This window comes from Drosophila serrata, unplaced genomic scaffold (genome assembly GCF_035046125.1).
Source record: "Drosophila serrata isolate PLE 108 unplaced genomic scaffold, ASM3504612v1 contig_331, whole genome shotgun sequence".
Taxonomy (NCBI): domain Eukaryota; kingdom Metazoa; phylum Arthropoda; class Insecta; order Diptera; family Drosophilidae; genus Drosophila; species Drosophila serrata.
Genome location: NW_028257229.1, coordinates 79,316 through 99,113, shown reverse-complemented (window position 1 = coordinate 99,113; position 19,798 = coordinate 79,316). Strand labels below are relative to the sequence as shown.

Sequence of the window (19,798 nt, the reverse complement as noted above, 5' to 3'; positions counted from 1 at the left end):
GGAGATCTCATCAATGGTGATGTATGGGGGGAGGTTTGAGTTGTGTGAGCAGTTGCTTGATTTGATAATACTGGTGATGATTGATGTGAGTGATGATCCGGTGGTGAGAATGAAGAATCATCATCTATAGCTGATTGGGAATAAAATTGATCGTTCTCGTCCACCTCATCCCCACCAGAAATATTATCATAATCATCATCACTTTTTAATCTCCAATCCAATGGTTTGTATGCATCATATTTGGGTTTTGAATTTTTTGTAGCTGCAGTGTAAAATGTTAGTTTCCTTTTTTTCATAAGCGGAGTTTTAATCTCTTTGTCAAATTCAAATTGATCATTTTGATTGTCTCCCTCTGTATTGGACAGGAATTTTTTGTTAATATTTTTATTATTATTAACAAGTTCATTTAATGGATCAGTTATGGGTTTAAATGTTTCTTCCAAACCCATAATATTCTGGGTCTTAAATTGTTTTAACTCTGAAAACTTTTTTTTCAAAGCATTTCGAGTTTTATTTAATTGTGATAAAATATTTTGGTTCATTGTGATGTAATTTGAAAATATTTAAATTCGAAGAATAAGAGTGGTTATTTCAGTCTTGGGGTTGGGAATGTACTGAGAAAAAATTTATTAATCATAAGCATATATATATATATATTTAAAGAGGTGTGGTATTATCTGATGTAATAATCAGACCTGGTATTAACAGGTCTGATAAACAGACCTGGTTGTACGACCTGATCTGATCTGATAAACAGACCTGGTATTAACAGGTCTGATCTGATAAACAGACCTGGTTGTACGACCTGATCTGATCTGATAAACAGAGCTGGTTGTACGACCTGATCTGATCTGATAAACAGACCTGGTATTAACAGGTCTGATAAATAGACCTGGTATTAACAGGTCTGATAAACAGACCTGGTATTAACAGGTCTGATAAACAGACCTGGTTGTACGACCTGATCTGATCTGATAAACAGACCTGGTATTAACAGGTCTGATAAATAGACCTGGTTGTACGACCTGATCTGATCTGATAAACAGACCTGGTTGTACGACCTGATCGGATCTGATAAACAGACCTGACCTGATGAAGATTTTAAAGAATCTGAAAAATAAAGTTGTGAAAAAAAATATACCCAATATATTTCCCAATAATAAAAATTTTGAATTTAATTTAATTTAATTTATTATGAAAATTAATTTTTTAAATTTTAATCAATCTGAAAAATAAATGCTGAAAAAGAACCGCAATTCCCATTTCCCAATAATAAAAAATTTTGATTTTTAGTTTACATTTTTTATTTTTTATTTTTATTTATATTTTAAATTTTTTTAAATTCTGAAAAATTAAAATGCTGAAAAAAAGAACCCCAATTCCCATTTCCCAATAATAAAAAGTTTATGATTTGAGTTTAAAAATTTTTATTTATTTATATATTTATTTTTTAAAAGCTATTACATATTTTTTAAATTAAAATCAATATTGCCATCATCCCTTTTGATAAGGGTGTAGCACTTTGTGTTAAAAAAATAAATAAGGCTATCTTCAATAGCATTGTATCTATCAGGAAGATAGATCAATACATTGGCAAGTTCGAGCATTATATTTTGCCCAAACTTGCCAGCTACCCTCCTCGCTGAAAAAATGTCAAACTCCATGTTGACAGGGAGTTTGCTAAAGCTGAGCTTACCCTTAACCCTACATTCGTTAAGGGCAAGCATCAGCGGATCCTGCTCAATGTCCCTCATCAGGGCATTGAGGTCCTCCTGTGATACCCCTTCGGGTAAATTGGTGATGGTGGTGGAGGTGGTGGAGTTGGTGTTGGTGCCGGTGGAGCTGGTGGAGGCGGTGGAGCTGGTGGAGCTGTTGGAGGCGGTGGAGCTGGCAAACATCTTCATTTTTATGGGGGTTTTGATGGTGTTGAGCTGGTGGCTGGTGGCTGGTGGCTGGTCTTGGCGCTGGTTCTTCGCTGAATGATATTTTTCCTAGACGAGGTCCCTGATTTTATACCCGACGAGGAGAACATTTCTCCTCCTCCGACTACACAGCATGTGTGGAATGGGAGGGGATTCTAAGAAACGTCTATCGACTCATATTGTCCACTTCATGTAAAGTGAAGGTTAGGCAGGACATGGCTTGAATTGCACTCTAGTAAAAATTTGATACATAAATGCCCACAGTTAAAAGTACCAAATTTTTGGAAACGATTGTAATTATATTTTATATTTTTACCCAAATATCTTATTACTTCTAATGGAGGTTGTAAATTCCCAAAACTATCAAAGTAAAACGAGTGTGTCCCCTTCTTAAAATAGGCTACCCAATGCGTTCCTTCTGATGTCGAGTCTGCTAAATTTATTATTCCACATTCAGAATGATGAGGAAATTTCGGTATTTCATCTTTCATATAAACTCCTCGAAAATGAGGAATATTTTTAAAGGCAAACTTCAATATATCAAAATTCGATAACGCTCTATTAGGTAGCTCATTTAGTAGTTTTTTTGATTGCGTTTTTGTTTGTTGGTATTATTATTTTTTGTAAATGATATACCGTAACCTTTCTTGTATGGATGTAAATACAATCCCTTGCCTAACGCTACCGATTCCATTTTTCTATTATGCCTCTGGTTTTCCTCAAGTTGTGCCTTTGCCATCTTTGCATTGTTAATAGACTTTACAATTGCAGCGCTACCTGATGCTAAACTTCCCACAGCGCTAAGGGCTGTTAAAATAGGTACCAATGGTAAAAAACCACCAATTTTAGGGACTGCTATAACCCGTGGAATTACAACATTTTTCCTACACCCCATAGAGTTAGATACTGCAGAGCGAGCCACTTTTACTGCATTCAATAAGTCAAGAGGTTTATTCTTTCGCAATTCGATTGTTGCCTTTCTGATGATTGAGGCAAGAGTTTTTTTTACAACTTTCTTTTTCTGCTGCTTTGTTCCCATCCCAAATTTTTTCTTTAGCTTCATCACGTTGCTCACAAAATATGCTGCAGCTCTTTCACTAATGCTGCTATTCAATGCTTTTACACGATCCCGAGCCCTATCAATTAAGATGGAATCTGCTTTATGTCGTTCACTCAAGTCCTTGCTATTTGAATATGCTATGTCGTGTTCCCGACAAGCCTCATCTAAACCATTGATCCCTCGGTCACCACGAAGTAATCGTTTCTCAAGGTTTGTGCCAGGTCCACAGTAATTGTACCCAGGTATATGAGCCTCAAAGGGTAAAGTGTTTATTAAATTATTTATGATACCAGTTCCCTGTTTCACATTTGATTTATGACTGATTATATTATAAAAATGTTTCCCCATTTTATATCAACCTCAATTAACGAATGATTGTCCTCGAATGAAGTACTTATCTTCAAATCATGCGTTTATTAAGACAAAATAAAAGTATCACAGTAAGAAACATTGAAGGTGGTGTGCATGGTGAAATTACTCATCCACGACACAGTTCATTGTTACCAAACACAATTAGAGCTTTAATTGTTGGACCATCCAATTGTGGAAAAACCAATGTGATGATAAGTCTTATCGAAAGTCCAAATGGCTTAAAATTTGAAAATATTTACGTATTTTCAAAGAGTTTATATCAACCAAAATATGAGTATTTGGAAAATCTTGTGAAACCAATACGAGGAATGGGATATTACACATTTTCGTCAAATGATAGTGTTTTGTCACCAGAAGAAGCAAAAAACAATTCCATTATGATATTTGATGATGTCGCATCCGAAAAACAAGATAATATTCGAGATTATTTTTGTATGGGACGACATAGGAAGATTGATTCATTCTATTTATCTCAAACGTATACACATATTCCGAAACATTTAATTCGAGACAATGCGAATTTTATTATAATGTTTAAACAGGATGACTTAAACATGCGTCGTATATATCGAGATCATGTTAACAGCGATATGGATTATAATTCATTCATGAATATATCAAGAAGGTGTTGGGAAGATAAATTTGGATTTCTTCTAATCTCTAAGGATGATGATATGAAAACTGGACGATACAGAAAAGGATTCGATCAGTTTATTATTCTCGAATAAATAATAATATAAGTATAATGAAGTTAATAAAAAAACATACAGTTCACGATTAAGCTTCATAATGAGTACATCGCTAACAATTGCTTTAAATGGAAACACATCTGTACTAAGCGAACATTTTTTTCCTCAAATTGAGTTAAATCGTAATTATGAATGTGCTCTAATCGACTTTTATACATTCAATTCTATACCGAATGTAGATAAGGGGAATAATCTATTTCATATTGGAAACAAAGTCATAGAAATACCTATAGGCTCATATGAGTTTGAGGATATAATAAAATATATTTTTAATAAGCTCAAGGAATATGAACTTCACAATAGTGTAACAATTGAATGTAACACCAATACTTTACAAGTTCAAGTTGTTAGTAAAAAAGAGACAGTATATTTTAATCATGAACGATCAATTGGACGATTATTTGGATTTAATAAGCGTAAATTAAGACCAAATGAAAATGAAATTTACGTCTCGGATAACCCTGTAAATATTTTAAAAATAAATTCTGTTAGATTGGAGTGTAACATTGTTAGTGGATCATATGTGGGGAATAAACCAAATCATGTGCTTCATGAATTTGGAATCAATGTTCCGCCTGGATATAAAATGAACATTACACCACACAACTTGATTTATTTACCTGTCAACACCAGAGAAATAAGCACACTCGAAGTACGGATAACTGATCAAAACGGAGAATTAATTAATTTGCGTGGAGAAACTGTATCAATTCGTCTTCACTTACGATCAACAGAATGATTATTTATAATAAAAAGACGTTACATAGCTCCTTTGATAACATTATTAAACCTACAGTTGAAGTGAAAGCATCATCATCTTCAAAATCATCATCATCAACCCGAGGTCCTTCAAATCAACGGCCGACTCTCACATTAAAAAATAAATTGATTTTAAAATCATTGGGATTTAATATTAAATAAATAATTCAAATGAATGAGATTTTTTATGTTCAAGAAAAACCTGTCAATGATGAAAGCATTGTTAAAAAAGAACTACATACTTATTATCCATATCAACAAAACTTCAAGCCAAATGATGAAGTTCGTATCACAATACAGAACCAAGATTTGTATGTCCTTCCATGTGAAAGTTTTCTCCACTTTGAGGGAACACTTAGCAAAATTATTGACACAAATACAGGAACGACTTCGACAAATGGAGTTACCGGGATGCTTAAAAATAATTGCATGGCCTATTTTCTTGATGAAATAAGATATGAGTTGAACGGGTGTGAATTGGATAGGACACGGTTTACTGGAATTACAACAACTATTAAGAACTTTCTCTCAGTCGGTCAACAGGAAGGAGTTCTTTGTCGTAATGCCGGGTGGAGTGGTGGAGACAATATTCCTTCGGGAGGACATTTCAGCTTTTCTGTACCTTTAAAAATGTTGATGGGATTCGCTGAAGACTACAAGAAAGTAGTGTTAAATTGTAAACATGAGCTCGTTCTCTTGCTTACAAAAAACACTGATGATATGTATATTAAAACAGTTGATGGAAAAACACACAATATTGCTATACATAACATATGTTGGAAGATTCCCCACATCGTTCCAAGTGACAGTGCTAAAATTAAAATGTTTAATGTAGTGAAAAGTGGAGCTACTCTCCCACTCGCATTCCGGAGTTGGGATTGTTATATTAATCCAACATTGGTACAGGGAACACATCATATCTGGAATGTAAAGTTGTCTGCAAATAGGGAACGCCCACGTTTTGCTGTCATTGCATTTACGTTAAATGGACAGCTAATTACAAACAATTTGAGAAATGCAAAAGTATATCTAAATTCTGAAGTCTATCCCTATGAGGATTTGAATATTAAATATAATGAGAATCGGTTTGCCGTCTTGTACGACATGTATACAAAATTCCAAGAGAGCTACTACAATCGAGAACCACGGGCACTTCTATCACCCATCGAGTTTATAAGGAAGGCTCCTGTCGTTGTTGTTGATCTCTCATACCAGAATGAGTCTGTAAAATCAGGACCGATTGATGTAAAAATTTCCACAGAGCTAAGTGTGGCGAGTGAGATGAATACAAAGGTATATTGCCTTCTCATCCATGATCGACTAGTTGAATATACACCATTGAGTGGATTAGTTCAACGTATCGTCTAAAAATTTTTATAGGATAAGATCATTCAATTTTTATAATCATTGGGAGTAGACGTCCACGGAGCAATCAAAAATGATGTCATTGGAAAACAAAACCAAACCCACAACCTCTTTTACAATACATCAACTTGTAATTAGAATAAATAATTTCATGAAAATGTATAAGAATAAAATTTTCCCCGAACACGAGCAATATCTGGAGGATTCGATAAAATATTTATTTTCCATCAGAGGATGCCTGATACACCGCTGGTTTCAAATATACATGGACAACATTTCACATCTTGCTCTTGGGCGAATGATAATGTCAACAATGGTCTCGATACTTGCGCCTGTCATTTTTTTAGTGTTCGCTCTCAAAAATCATTAAAAATTATGAAAATGTATGTTGATTTAGAACATCGCTTCTGATATTTATATTTGATAAATAAAATTATAATATATAAATAAATATATATCCATTTTTTATTGGGAAAAAAGGGCTTGGGGATGTATTTTTTTTTTTTTTTTTTTCAGTATTTATTTTTCAGATTTACTCTTTCACTTAAAAGTCACAATTCCATATCAAAGAAGGGCACATCTTTTGGTCAATGAAAGAAAGGGTGGTGAGGGTGATCCTTCCTCGAATTTGTGAAAGGATGGGGTGGTGGTGTGTGTGTAAGCATGTACTATCTCACAGGGAAAATCCACGCTCGTGGTGTGCGTCATTCATATGGTTGTACTTTGGTTGTTCTGTTCCAAACATGTACCCTTCTTCAATTCCACCCCCGTTCCTTTTTTAAGTGATGGTCGTGGGTGATCGTCCAAGTGCGCTCGAGGATCGAGCAGAGCGTGGATTTTCCGTTCCAAACATGTACCCTTCTCCCATTCCACCCCCGTCCCTTTCTTAAGTCAGGATCGTGGGTGATCGTCCAAGTGTGCTCGAGGATCGAGCAGAGCGTGGAATTTTCCGTTAGCACCCTTCTCCCATTCCACCCCCGTCCCTTTTTTAAGTGAGGATTGAGGGTCAACGTCCAAGTGCGCTCGAGGATCGAGCAGAGCGTGGATTTTTCCGTTAGCACCCTTCTTCCATTCCACCCCCGTCCCTTTTTTAAGTGAGGATTGAGGGTCAACGTCCAAGTGCGCTCGAAGATCGAGCAGAGCGTGGAATTTTCCGTTAGCACCCCCGTCCCTTTTTTAAGTGAGGATTGTGGGTCAACGTCCACGTGCGTGAACGGGATCGATGCGGCCCAGGATCGCTGCGGTGCGACCTTTTCAATTGCCTCCCCCGTCCCTTTCTTTCAGTGAGGGTCGTGGGAACGTACACGTGCGCTCCGGGATCGCTCGGGATCGCTCCCCTCCCTTTCGCACTCGTATCCACATCCTTGTTGGGGCGCTTGAACACTTGTTCACAAGTGTCCTTTTACATACACTGACCCTAATTAATTGCATCTTTATTACCCCCATCCATTGACAGGTTGACAGCTAACCCTCATTAATTGCATTTTTATTACTCAAAGCAATTAAATGTTTTGACAGCTAACCCATTAATTGCATTTTTATTACCCCTTTTGCCGACATCAAAGGTCCCGAAAATCCCGTTTTTATACTACTAACCTCATTCTCAGTGAATTATTGGTAATATGAATTTAAAAGGCCCATTAGGCTTCAAGAATGCAGCCAGCATTTTCCATTTCTCTAACGCGCAACAACGAGCATTCCAGAAACTCTGAAATATTCTGTCCGGTGCGCGAATTTTCTACAAGCCCGGGAAAGAAAATGCTGATGCACTCTTACGCCAACAGCCTTATAATACTACTAAGCCGCACAGGTCGGCTCAAGAAAACGTAACTAAAGTGCTCCGAGAACTACTTTTCGAAAATGGCCAAATTAGCCGCCGAAATCGTAACGACTTGTAAAACTTGCGCGAAAGCCAAATACGACAGACACCCAAAGAGCGATAAGCTCGGTGAAACACCGATCCCGTCTCATGTTTGGAAAATGTTACACATGGACATTTTCTCCACTAATAGAAAATACTTTCTTACTTACTTTCTTTTCCAAGTTTGCTGTCGTACAACATATCCCCTCAAGGACAATTGAAGACCTTAAACCGGCCCTACTACAGATTATGCATTTTTTTTCCCTAGAGCTAAGGTAGTCTATTGATATAATGAACCATCATTAAAATCGGACACAATCTCAACCATGTCGGACAACCACTTTGGTGTTAGCATTACAAATGCACCGCTTCTCCACAATGTTTTTAAAGGGGAAGTGAAGCGCTTTAAAAAGACCAGGGCTACTGAGGAGGAAGTTTTATCGGCCAGAACTGACTATAGCAAGTCAATTCACTCGGTCATTAACAAACTACCAGTCGATATTGTGCACGCGCACCCGGTCGACCCACAGACGGAATTCCAAGTGTCAGCATAACTGTCACGCGCGGGCCTCACATGTATATGAACCCTAGTGTATGTGCATATTCCCTTGCGCTCCAGACTAAGCGATCATAGCTACATATATACTTTAGAATACATAACCGTTTCTCCGGTGTCGCTGTAGGCAGCGCTGCTACGAGACTTAGCCCTACATACTTCATTAGAATAATTTGTAACATCAGAGACCTGTGAGGACTGGGCGCGGAACATTTGTTGCATTCATAAGAAACTAAAAAAATCAATAAACTTAAAATAATCATAAGTAATAGTTTATAAAAACTAAAAAAAAAACGCTTTTATTAGTAACCGAACTAAAAAGAAGAAAATCTATATATATAAAAATTCTCTGTTCGTGTCTACTTCCTTCATAGACTCTGAACCGTTTAAGCCCAAATTTTTACACAACATGCGTTGAGGTTCCAGCTCGGTTATTGTCTACTTTTGATGTTGATAGCTTATCTGCGGTTGCGAAGATATCAATTTTTTTAGCGTTTCCCCGTGTCCCTACTGCTGCGCCCTCTACAGGCAGCCAGCTGAATCGAAGCATTTCCTGTCAAACATTCAAAACATATTGAAAGAAGAAACTTGAAAAGTCCTGAACCGATTAAGCCCAAATTTTTACACAACATGCGTTGAGGTTCCAGCTCGGTTATTGTCTACTTTTGATGTTGATAGCTTATCTGCGGTTGCGAATATATCAATTTTTTTAGCGTTTCCCCGTGCCCCTACTGCTGCGCCCTCTACAGGCAGCCAGCTGAATCGAAGCATTTCCTGTCAAACATTCAAAACATATTGAAAAAAGAAACTTGAAAAGTTCTGAACCGTTTAAGCCCAAATTTTTACACAACATGCGTTGAGGTTCCCGCTCGATTATTGTCTACTTTTGATGTTGATAGCTTATCTGCATTTGCGAAAATATATCAGTTTTTTCGCGTTTCCCCGTGCCCCTACTGCTGCGCCCTCTACAGGCAGCCAGCTGAATCAAAGCATTTCCTGTCAAACATTCAAAACATATTGAAAGAAGAAATTGGAGATAAAAATTTTATTTTTTTTGTTCAGGTTCAGTAAGAAACGAAGTCATGCCACCCAAGAAGTCGAGTTTGGGTCGTCGTACTCGCAATTCAGAAGCAAAAAGACGTAAGATTACGAATATGACTGACGAAGAACGGGCCTCCATCCGAGAGACTGAGCGGCTGAAAGCAATGCAAATGCACAACGAGGAATCAGCAGAAAGACGAGCAGATAGGCTTGAGAGTAAACGATTGAAAGTTAGGCAGTCGCGTTTTGCAGCAATCGATTTGATTCACTCTCAGACAAAAGCTGAGGTCACTGATGGATTTCATTGTGAAACATGGAGTTTTTGGATCTGTGCGGTGCTGGATGTATTCAGTAGAATGGCAGAAGAGAGTTTTGCCGCATGCGCACATACTGATTTGGCTGTATGATAAAATTACTCCAGACGAAATTGACGATGTGATATGCGCTGAGATTCCACGGGCAGAGGTCGATACGGATTTGCATGCAGTTATCATTAAGAACATGATCCATGGCCCATGTGGTACCCTCAACCCAAGTTCACCATGCATGGTAGACGGGAAGTGTTCCAAGCGATCTCCTCGAGCATTTGCAGCCAACACCGATGGACGATGGATATCTTCTGTATAGGAGACAGTCAACTGAAGATAGCGGGACTTTGACAACTTTAAACATGAGAATTGGTAATATTGAGGTAGACAATCGTTGGGTGGTTCCATATTCACCCCTATTGTCAAAATCATACAAAGCGCACATCAACGTAGAATATTGCAATTCCGTGAAATCGATTAAATATATCTGCAATATGCCACAGAGAAACGTGGCAGGGTACAGCTAGTAATTTATAATTACAAACAAAATAATTAAATTCAGAGCAATAGTATTTAATTATAAACAAGATCACTAAATTCAGTGTTGAAAGCGTGGGGTTCATCCGGAAGTACGGTAGTATCTCGCGCCAAGTATTTTATTTTCTGTAATTAATTATAACAATCATTGTTTTAACATGTATTCAGTTCGACTATTGCTGTGAATTTGTCATTTGACGGATATACATAATGCTGTCACTAAGCACAATACGCACGTTTAAATATATAGGTGACGAGATATTCTACAGCTGCACTGTTTTTGTTAATCTAATAATTTTGTGTAAATACCAGAGATTTTATTTAATATTTTATGTTCACAGAAATACATTTATCATTGTATTTGTAGGATTCTTCTTCATTTTCATATTTCTGCCCTTACAGATTGTTTTATTCTTGGACGTTGATGCACTATGGTCTGTACATTCAAGTGGCCCGTATGACACCAGGCACGTGCCTGTTTGGGTTAGGTGTTAGTAGGCGCGATGGAAAATATAGGACAGAATACGAGGAAAATAACTACCGGCGTGCTGCCAGATTGTTAGCTTGCATGTTTACTAAGTGTGTAAGTATTAAAGATTTTAATTTGGGAAGGGTATCTACGTTAGAGATTAGTGTGTACAAATCATTATAATTTGCACATAATACTCTAAAACGTTTATGCAATTCAAAGGAGGTTCTACAGTGGCGCAACAATAATGGGATATAGGATCTAGTAGTTCTACATGGTACATGGAAATTAAGCTAACTCAACAAGTCAGCACTTTCCACATCACCATGTATAAGGTTATAAATAAAGGTTATCCCTAGCATCGTTCTACGATTGGCTAAGGACGGCAAGTTTATTAATAGGAGTCTACTAGAGTAGGAAGGTAATCTTTGGTTTCCATCCCAATTTAAACCGCGTAGAGCGAAAAGTAAAAAGTTCTTTTGAACCGACTCAATGCGTTTAATATAGACGCGGTACTGAGGGCTCCAAACGCAGCATCCATAGTCTAAGATAGGACAAACTAAATAAGTATATAAGGATTTAGTAACATAGGGGTTATTGAATTCCTTCGACCACCGTTTAATAAATCCAAGCACACCCCTGGCTCTATTCACCATACACGAAATATGATCAATAAAGTCAAGTTTTGGGTCCAAGCGGACGCCCAAATCATCACCAGAATAAATACTTTTCAAAGAGCAGCAGTTCAGCGTGTAAGTAGCAAGCTTAGGAACGACACAAGAGAATGTCATTAGCTTGCATTTCGAGCCATTTAAGTTTAATAAGTTTACACGGCACCAAGTTTGAAAATTATTAAGATCTGTTTGTAAGTCCGACTGGCAGGCAACGTCAATGTATTGCACACAAAGCTTAACGTCATCCGCGTACATAAGCACTCTGGAGTTAGTAAAGACTTTGGGCAGGTCATTGATAAAAAATGTAAACAATAAGGGTCCCAAATGGCTTCTTTGCAGGACGCCAGATGTGACCCTTAGAACATTGGATAAATTATTCTTAAAGAGGACCTTTTGCGTCCTGCCATTCAAATAAATTGAGATCCCATTAATAAGATCACTTGGAAAACCCATTAAATCGAGTTTTCTAACAAGGAGAGAATGGTTAACAAAGTCAAATGCTTTACTGAAATCAGTATAGATTACATCTGTCTGAAAATTATTATGGAAGCCCTTTATAATATGGGAAGAGAGCTCCAAAAGATTTGTTGTTGTTGTCGAAGATCAACTTCGCTTAATATAACCATGTTGACATGGAGAAATAGCTGATCTACAAAGGTGCTGTAAGTGAGAGGTGATAATGTTTTCAAATAATTTAGGGATGGCCGACAATTAAAGGTAATCAATTTCTGGAGGGGATAGCACAGGGCGTCGGCACAATACCTGAGCACACAGCCAGGAATTCCGTAGCGACCTGGCGAATAAACTGGCTTGACACGATGAAGATATAAAAGAAGAGAGCTCTCGTTTAGGCTAGGACAGAAAATTTAGTTTGATTTGGGTATGTCGTAGGAATAAGTCTGGTGTAAATTCGAAGAGCTAAAATAAGTTGTTTGAAAAAACTGCGAAAATAGATCGACTATTGCCTCATCATTATTTGCGGTAGTATTTTCAAATGAAAGCGAGGAAGGATTTGTTTTAGGCTTACGTTTAGTGTTAACGAAATTATAAAACTGTTTTGGGTCCTGTGAGAACTGGGCCCTACAACGAGTTAAATAGTTTTTATAACACTGCGCGTTCAGCACGGTAAAGTTTGACCGAGCTGATAAATAAGATGAAAGGGCAGATTGAGAACCGGTGAATTTAAATTTAGCATACAGTCTAGATTTTTTATTTTTAAGTCGGCTCAACTCTTTCGTAAACCACGGTGGTTTATTCGAGCTTGGCGGATAATATAACGGAACACATTCAGTAAAAAATGAATTCATGGCACTGTAAAAAATATCCACGGCAACTGCGATGTCAGTGCACATGTATTGATCAGACCAATTGAACTCGTTTATAAAATTATTCAGCCGTTCAAAGTCCGTTTTGCGAAAACATAGGACTTTATTGGCTGGACGGTCAGAAATATTCTGTACGTCACACCCAATATTAAGAGTCACATCGAAAGTTGGATGATAAGGATCTTCGGGCTGCGTCAGAGGCGCCACCCTTGCTAAACTGACTCTTGCAGAATCAGAGACGAAGTGAAGATCGAGCAAGCGCTGTAGGGAATTTCGAATATGGTTGACATGAGTTAGGGAAATGTCGAGCAAGCCAGCGATAAAGTCATGTTGTGTAGGTGTATGGAGAGTATTGGTGGAATTACTTGAGCACCAAATAGCACCAGAGATATTAAAATCTCCTAGAACTACCAACTGGTCTCTATCCAAAAGTCTACTGGAAACCATCTGAATAGCGGAAAGGTGATTCCAATAAATAGGAAGTTCCGACAGTGGAGGTATGCAGGTAATAAAAATGGAGCTACCTTTGATAGATAGCTTCGAACAGAGAAATTCAACATCGTTGCATTCCTCGGTTAATAATTCTGACGTGAAAGAACTCCACCCCCGCGTCTGATAGGGCGAACTGGCCGATATACTGTGAACACAGCTGGAAAAACTTCGGAGCTCAGAATCTCCGGCTGTTTCTGTTTCTGTGGTGAGCACAATAACCTGAGATACAAACGGAAGGTTATCAGAATACAAATAAGGAAGCTTACTAAGTAAGCCTCTTGCATTCTGGTAGGAAATACCTAAGGAGTAGGTTAGTTTTTTGGGTCGGGATTGGAAGACGTAGAAGACGCAGTGGTGGTAGTTGTCCTTAGAATAATTGTAACATTGATTATAGACGCACCCCACGCTTTTAACTCTGAATTAAGTGTTCTTGTTTATAATTATATACTATTGCTCTGAATTTAATAATTTTGTTTGTAATTATAAATTATTTTCTTCTTTTTAGCTCGGTTATTTATAAAAGCGTGTTTTTTTAGTTTTTTTAAAACTATTATTTATTTTTTAGTGTGGTTAACTATAAAAGCGTGTTTTTTTAATTTTCTAAGTTATCAGTTATTTTTCGTATTTTAGTTCGATTTATCAATAATCCAATTTTGCGGACATGTAATTATGAAATATCTTACGAACTTTTTCGTAATCTCATTGTTTCATTTAAGGCCACTTTATTGCATGGGGTTTTTTCACTGTACTTGTACTTTAAAAAAGAGGAAAAAAACAACAGATCTTTGAAGATAAGAAGTAAAGAGTCACAGCGAGAGCGAGAGAGTGGGAGAGCGTGGGAGATCAGATAAGATAAGATGTGCAGCGGCACAGCGGAAATGAGAGAGTGGGAGAGCGTGGGAGATAAATTGCAAAAACGTTTAGCTGTTGCGACGGTGCAAACAAAAGCAAATCGAAGAATAGGAATGCAAAAGCTAGCACTAGCAGCACAACTAAATTGGGAAATAAAACCAATTAAAAACATAAATCAGAATAGCAGCTATTATTAGCACAAAATAGAAAATTTAAGTTAACCCCGGTGGTTATTAGCAAACTTTAACACAAAACGAGAGCGTAAGATAAAATCACGTCCGTTCACTTAGAAAGATGACAATGTAATGGTGGCTGGTTATTTTGAGCAGGCGAACGCGTCTATCTATGGGAGGACGTCCTTCGCCAGAGGGCGTTTTATTAGTCTCCGCGCAGAACGGATGTTGACCACATAGACTTGGCCATCAGATCAATTCTGCCTAAAACCCACTCATTAGACTGAAGGTTGTATTTCTTAACAACCACGACCATAGCCAAGAGAGTGCACAGTTCTTCAAACGTGTATTTTCGCGTGGCCGTGGACTCATAGAACAGGGTCATAAAGCTCTTAACGACTGCCTCCCACAGGCTTCTCATGTGAGGGGCTACCGGAGGAATGAAATGCCAGAGAAGCTGCTGGGGACTATAGGAACCCGTCACAGCCCTTTTTAGGTTTTGGAGATAGTCTCGGGAGCGTAGATTACAAGGTCTTCCCGTTGTCCGACTTAACTTGATGGGTGCCTCCTCGTTGAGACGCGAAACGGGCGAAAGCGGTCAAAAATTTCTCAATCGTGAGGTCAGATATAGGCTCTAAATGGATGGCCTTAGGGAGAACACACGAACACCAAAACAAATCCATTTGGAATGTGACAGGCTCGTCCCATCTTTCATCTTTCATCTTTCATCTTTCATCTTTCATCTTTCATCTTTCATCTTTCATCTTTCATCTTTCATCTTTCATCTTTCATCTTTCATCTTTCATCTTTCATCTTTCATCTTTCATCTTTCATCTTTCATCTTTCATCTTTCATCTTTCATCTTTCATCTTTCATCTTTCATCTTTCATCTTTCATCTTTCATCTTTCATCTTTCATCTTTCATCTTTCATCTTTCATCTTTCATCTTTCATCTTTCATCTTTCATCTTTCATCTTTCATCTTTCATCTTTCATCTTTCATCTTTCATCTTTCATCTTTCATCTTTCATCTTTCATCTTTCATCTTTCATCTTTCATCTTTCATCTTTCATCTTTCATCTTTCATCTTTCATCTTTCATCTTTCATCTTTCATCTTTCATCTTTCATCTTTCATCTTTCATCTTTCATCTTTCATCTTTCATCTTTCATCTTTCATCTTTCATCTTTCATCTTTCATCTTTCATCTTTCATCTTTCATCTTTCATCTTTCATCTTTCATCTTTCATCTTTCATCTTTCATCTTTCATCTTTCATCTTTCATCTTTCATCTTTCATCTTTCATCTTTCATCTTTCATCTTTCATCTTTCATCTTTCATCTTTCATCTTTCATCTTTCATCTTTCATCTTTCATCTTTCATCTTTCATCTTTCATCTTTCATCTTTCATCTTTCATCTTTCATCTTTCATCTTTCATCTTTCATCTTTCATCTTTCATCTTTCATCTTTCATCTTTCATCTTTCATCTTTCATCTTTCATCTTTCATCTTTCATCTTTCATCTTTCATCTTTCATCTTTCATCTTTCATCTTTCATCTTTCATCTTTCATCTTTCATCTTTCATCTTTCATCTTTCATCTTTCATCTTTCATCTTTCATCTTTCATCTTTCATCTTTCATCTTTCATCTTTCATCTTTCATCTTTCATCTTTCATCTTTCATCTTTCATCTTTCATCTTTCATCTTTCATCTTTCATCTTTCATCTTTCATCTTTCATCTTTCATCTTTCATCTTTCATCTTTCATCTTTCATCTTTCATCTTTCATCTTTCATCTTTCATCTTTCATTTTTCATCTTTTTATGTCATGATTGTTAATGTATATGAAGGGACTCGAGAAGTACGTACACTCCTTAGGTAAATCTTCCAAGAGTTGTGTCTGAAACTCATCCGCCACATACCTTGCACGAATATTTGACGGACTTGACCAATTTCCTTACCCTCGGAATCCAGAATTTGAAACGGATCAGACGTATTATTACCAGATTACTGTCGTTCGATATGCAATGCGTAAAGTGAACGATAAGTCTAGACAGTTGTACGGGAGGACTAGAGGATGCCGTTCGTCATATTGGAGAATGTCAAAAGCCGTAATCCGACCACCAGATTGGCAACGTACGTTGTCCAGTGACACGCCGGTCTGTATTACCAGGCAACCAGGACAATCGACGAGTCTGTCCAATCAGTCAGGAAGAACGGTGCTGGCCATTTCGGACAATAATAAGACTCCACACAATACCCACGGCGGCCGCCATACCGTTGTGACTGGGGCCACTCGAGTCTTTGCCTTTACCAAGATCACCATTACCGTGGACCCAACATGATCGAGCGCGGAGAAATTTTCCAGAAAATCTTGAGGAATGGCGTGGTCGCACCCTAGATCCTGGAGCCAAATATCCTGCATGAGCATCTTCGCCCGGAAAAGTGGTGAGCCAGCCTGCTAAATCGAACAATTTGGCGTCCTTTCTGCGCTTATTTCGAGGAAATCAGCGCGAAAGAGATGGTCGCTCTGAATGCTGGCCAAAATCGCATTGCTATAGATAGTCCATTTCCTAAGTGGGAACCCTGCCAAACCCAGGGCCCCTCAACCTCGCGGACTGCAGATGCCAGCGGAAACTTCCCAGTCGGACTTTTTAGCCTAATTCCTGCCGACTTTTAGGTTTATCCGTTCGGTGGGAAGGACCCACCGTTTATGTAGTTTTCATTCGCTTTCATTCATGCTTGATGATGCCGACGTCGCTGCTCGACTCATAATCAAATTCACCCTGAGCTCTCAGTGGGGTAATTCATGGTGCCGCCGTCGCTTTTCGGCACATGATGAAATTCATAATGAGAGGTATGGATAAAATTCAGGAAAAAATTTCGATTGAAAAAATTACATTTGTTACTACATTGTAGTAAATAATTTACAAGCATACTCACAATATTTTTTAGAATATTGTACGACCAACTGGGGATTGAACCTACGTTTTAATGTTTAACAGTTCGGCCGCTAACAAATTGCGCCATGCAGAAAACTAAAATTGCGTCAGCGAAATACACACATGTGCACACAAGTGAGAGGGACAAAAACTTGCGACCCCATTATTTTTTTACCCGCTTGATATTTGTCTTTGCCGTCGCGAGGCGATCATGGCGCGTGGCTCACGCGCGAGGCGAGGCAAACTTTTACTTAATTTATTTTTTATACCCTTGCAGGGTATTATAATTTCAGTCAGACGTTTGCAACGCAGTGAAGGGAGGCCCCAACGACCATATAAAGTGTATATATTCTTGATCAGGTTCAAGAGCCGAGTCGATCTAGCCACGTCCGTCTGTCCGTTTCTACGCAAGCTAGTCCATCAGTTTTAAAGCTATTTGAACGAAACTTTAGTTAGTCTTCTATATATTTTCACTCATATATATGTCGGAACGATCCAGATCAGAAGACTATATCATATAGCTGCCATAGGAATGATAGGAACAAAAATTAAAAAAAAAAAAGATTACATTTTTAGTTTTCAACAGAATTTGATCAAATTTAAGATACAGACATTTTGAAATATTCTGCCACTTTGTGTACAAATTTATGGAAATCAGACTACTCTATGGGTCCCATAGGAACGATAGAGAAATTAATACAATTCAAAATTATAACTTCTTCAATTTTCAACAGAATTGACTTTTATGAAAATCGGATGACTATATCATATTGCTCTTATAGGAACGATGGAAAAATTAATACAATTATATATATAGGTGAATGAAATAAAAGCCGGTAATACTTTATTGTTTTTAAACATAAATATATATAAACTATCTGTACCCTGCCACATTTCTCTGTGGCATATTGTGGTTTCACGCATAAGAAATAAGTCAAACAAATTCAAATTCATTTAATTCTGTAATACTTGTTGGTATACAATATTCTTCGTTTCTCTATTCTCCGCGTAAATATAAAGACTAAACAATCTGCATCCAAATCTAGACTATACAACTCCAGAGATTGACCTTGAGCTTTATTAATGGTCATTGCGAACGCCAAACGAATGGGAAACTGCAATCTCTTGAACTGTAACGGTGTATCAGTCGGGATCAGAGGAATCCTAGGAATGAGGACATCTTCACCTTTGAAAAGACCAGTTATGATCGTTGCTTCTACTACGTTGTTCATCAATTTCAATTGACTGCGAGTCGCGTACCGTTGCAGAGTTTCGGCTGATTTAAATTCCGGAGCATGATAATCGGCACACCTATTTTTAATTTCAATATGTGTGGTGGCATTCCAGGCAGATCAAGTGAGTTTAGAAATTCCGTAGGGTAATTAACTGCTTCCTCTGCCTCCATAGCGGTATCTATCGACTTATATGTAATTTCGTCAGTTGCTATGCTGGATTGGATTACATGATTGGGCTGGTAGACATCTTTGTTCTTGGCAGCGAGAATCGCTCGTCCACTGAGCCAATCGTAATTCCTATAACTTATTCGGATATCGGGGAACACTTTTTGGATAAGTCCTTCCTTCGATGTAAGTAAATTACAGAAATTCTCGAGCAATACTATATTTCTCGACATCTCATTGACTGGCAGCTTTCCGTTCCCAATGTCCAGTAGCTGTCGTGAGAATACGTCGGCTGAGTCATCGTACTGTAACTGGACACGCATATTCGTCTTCAACTGTAATGTACGTACATGTTGCTACAATATAGAATATTTCAGGCAAGCATTTATCTCGTCAGCTGGTGTCGATCGGTAAATCACAGGCAACGTTTGCCTGAAATCCCCTGCGATCAATATTAACGCATTCCCAAATGGTTGGACAGCTCCACGCAAATCCCGCAACGATCGATCGAGAGCCTCCAGCGATTTTTTGTGTGCCATCGTGCATTCATCCCAAACAATGAGTTTACATCTTTGCAATACTTTTCTCATGCCAGATGCTCTGGAAATGTTGCACGTAGGAGTCTCGATGATTTGCATGTTCAACGGCAACTTCAGCGCTGAATGAACAGTCCTCCCTCCAGGCAACAATGTCGCAGCGATTCCAGATGAAGCAAGAGCTAAAGCTATGTCCTTGTTAGCTCGAACCGTAGCCAGAATCAATGTAATGAGGAATGTTTTCCCCTTTCCTCCTGGTGCATCCAAAAAGAAGATGCCTCCAGCCCCAATATTTATGTTTTGCATGACATCATCATAAACCATTCTTTGTTCATGGTTTAATTTCGAAATGTTTGATTGGACATATGACTGGAGATCATGACTGTTGTAATTCTGCTCACTGCGCAA

At 37.9% G+C, this 19,798-nt stretch overlaps 1 protein-coding gene across 1 annotated transcript in view; it reads right to left on the bottom strand.

The window, feature by feature from the left end:
* The window catches only part of LOC147642921 (uncharacterized), a 95,753-nt gene that overhangs the window by 16,190 nt on the left and 59,765 nt on the right, over positions 1-19,798 (bottom strand). Inside the window, exon 2 of the mRNA XM_086837601.1 lies at positions 1,522-7,818. Within this exon, the coding sequence (XP_086693727.1) occupies positions 1,522-1,904 (383 nt within the window). The 5' untranslated portion in view covers positions 1,905-7,818. The remainder of the gene's footprint in view (positions 1-1,521; positions 7,819-19,798) is intronic.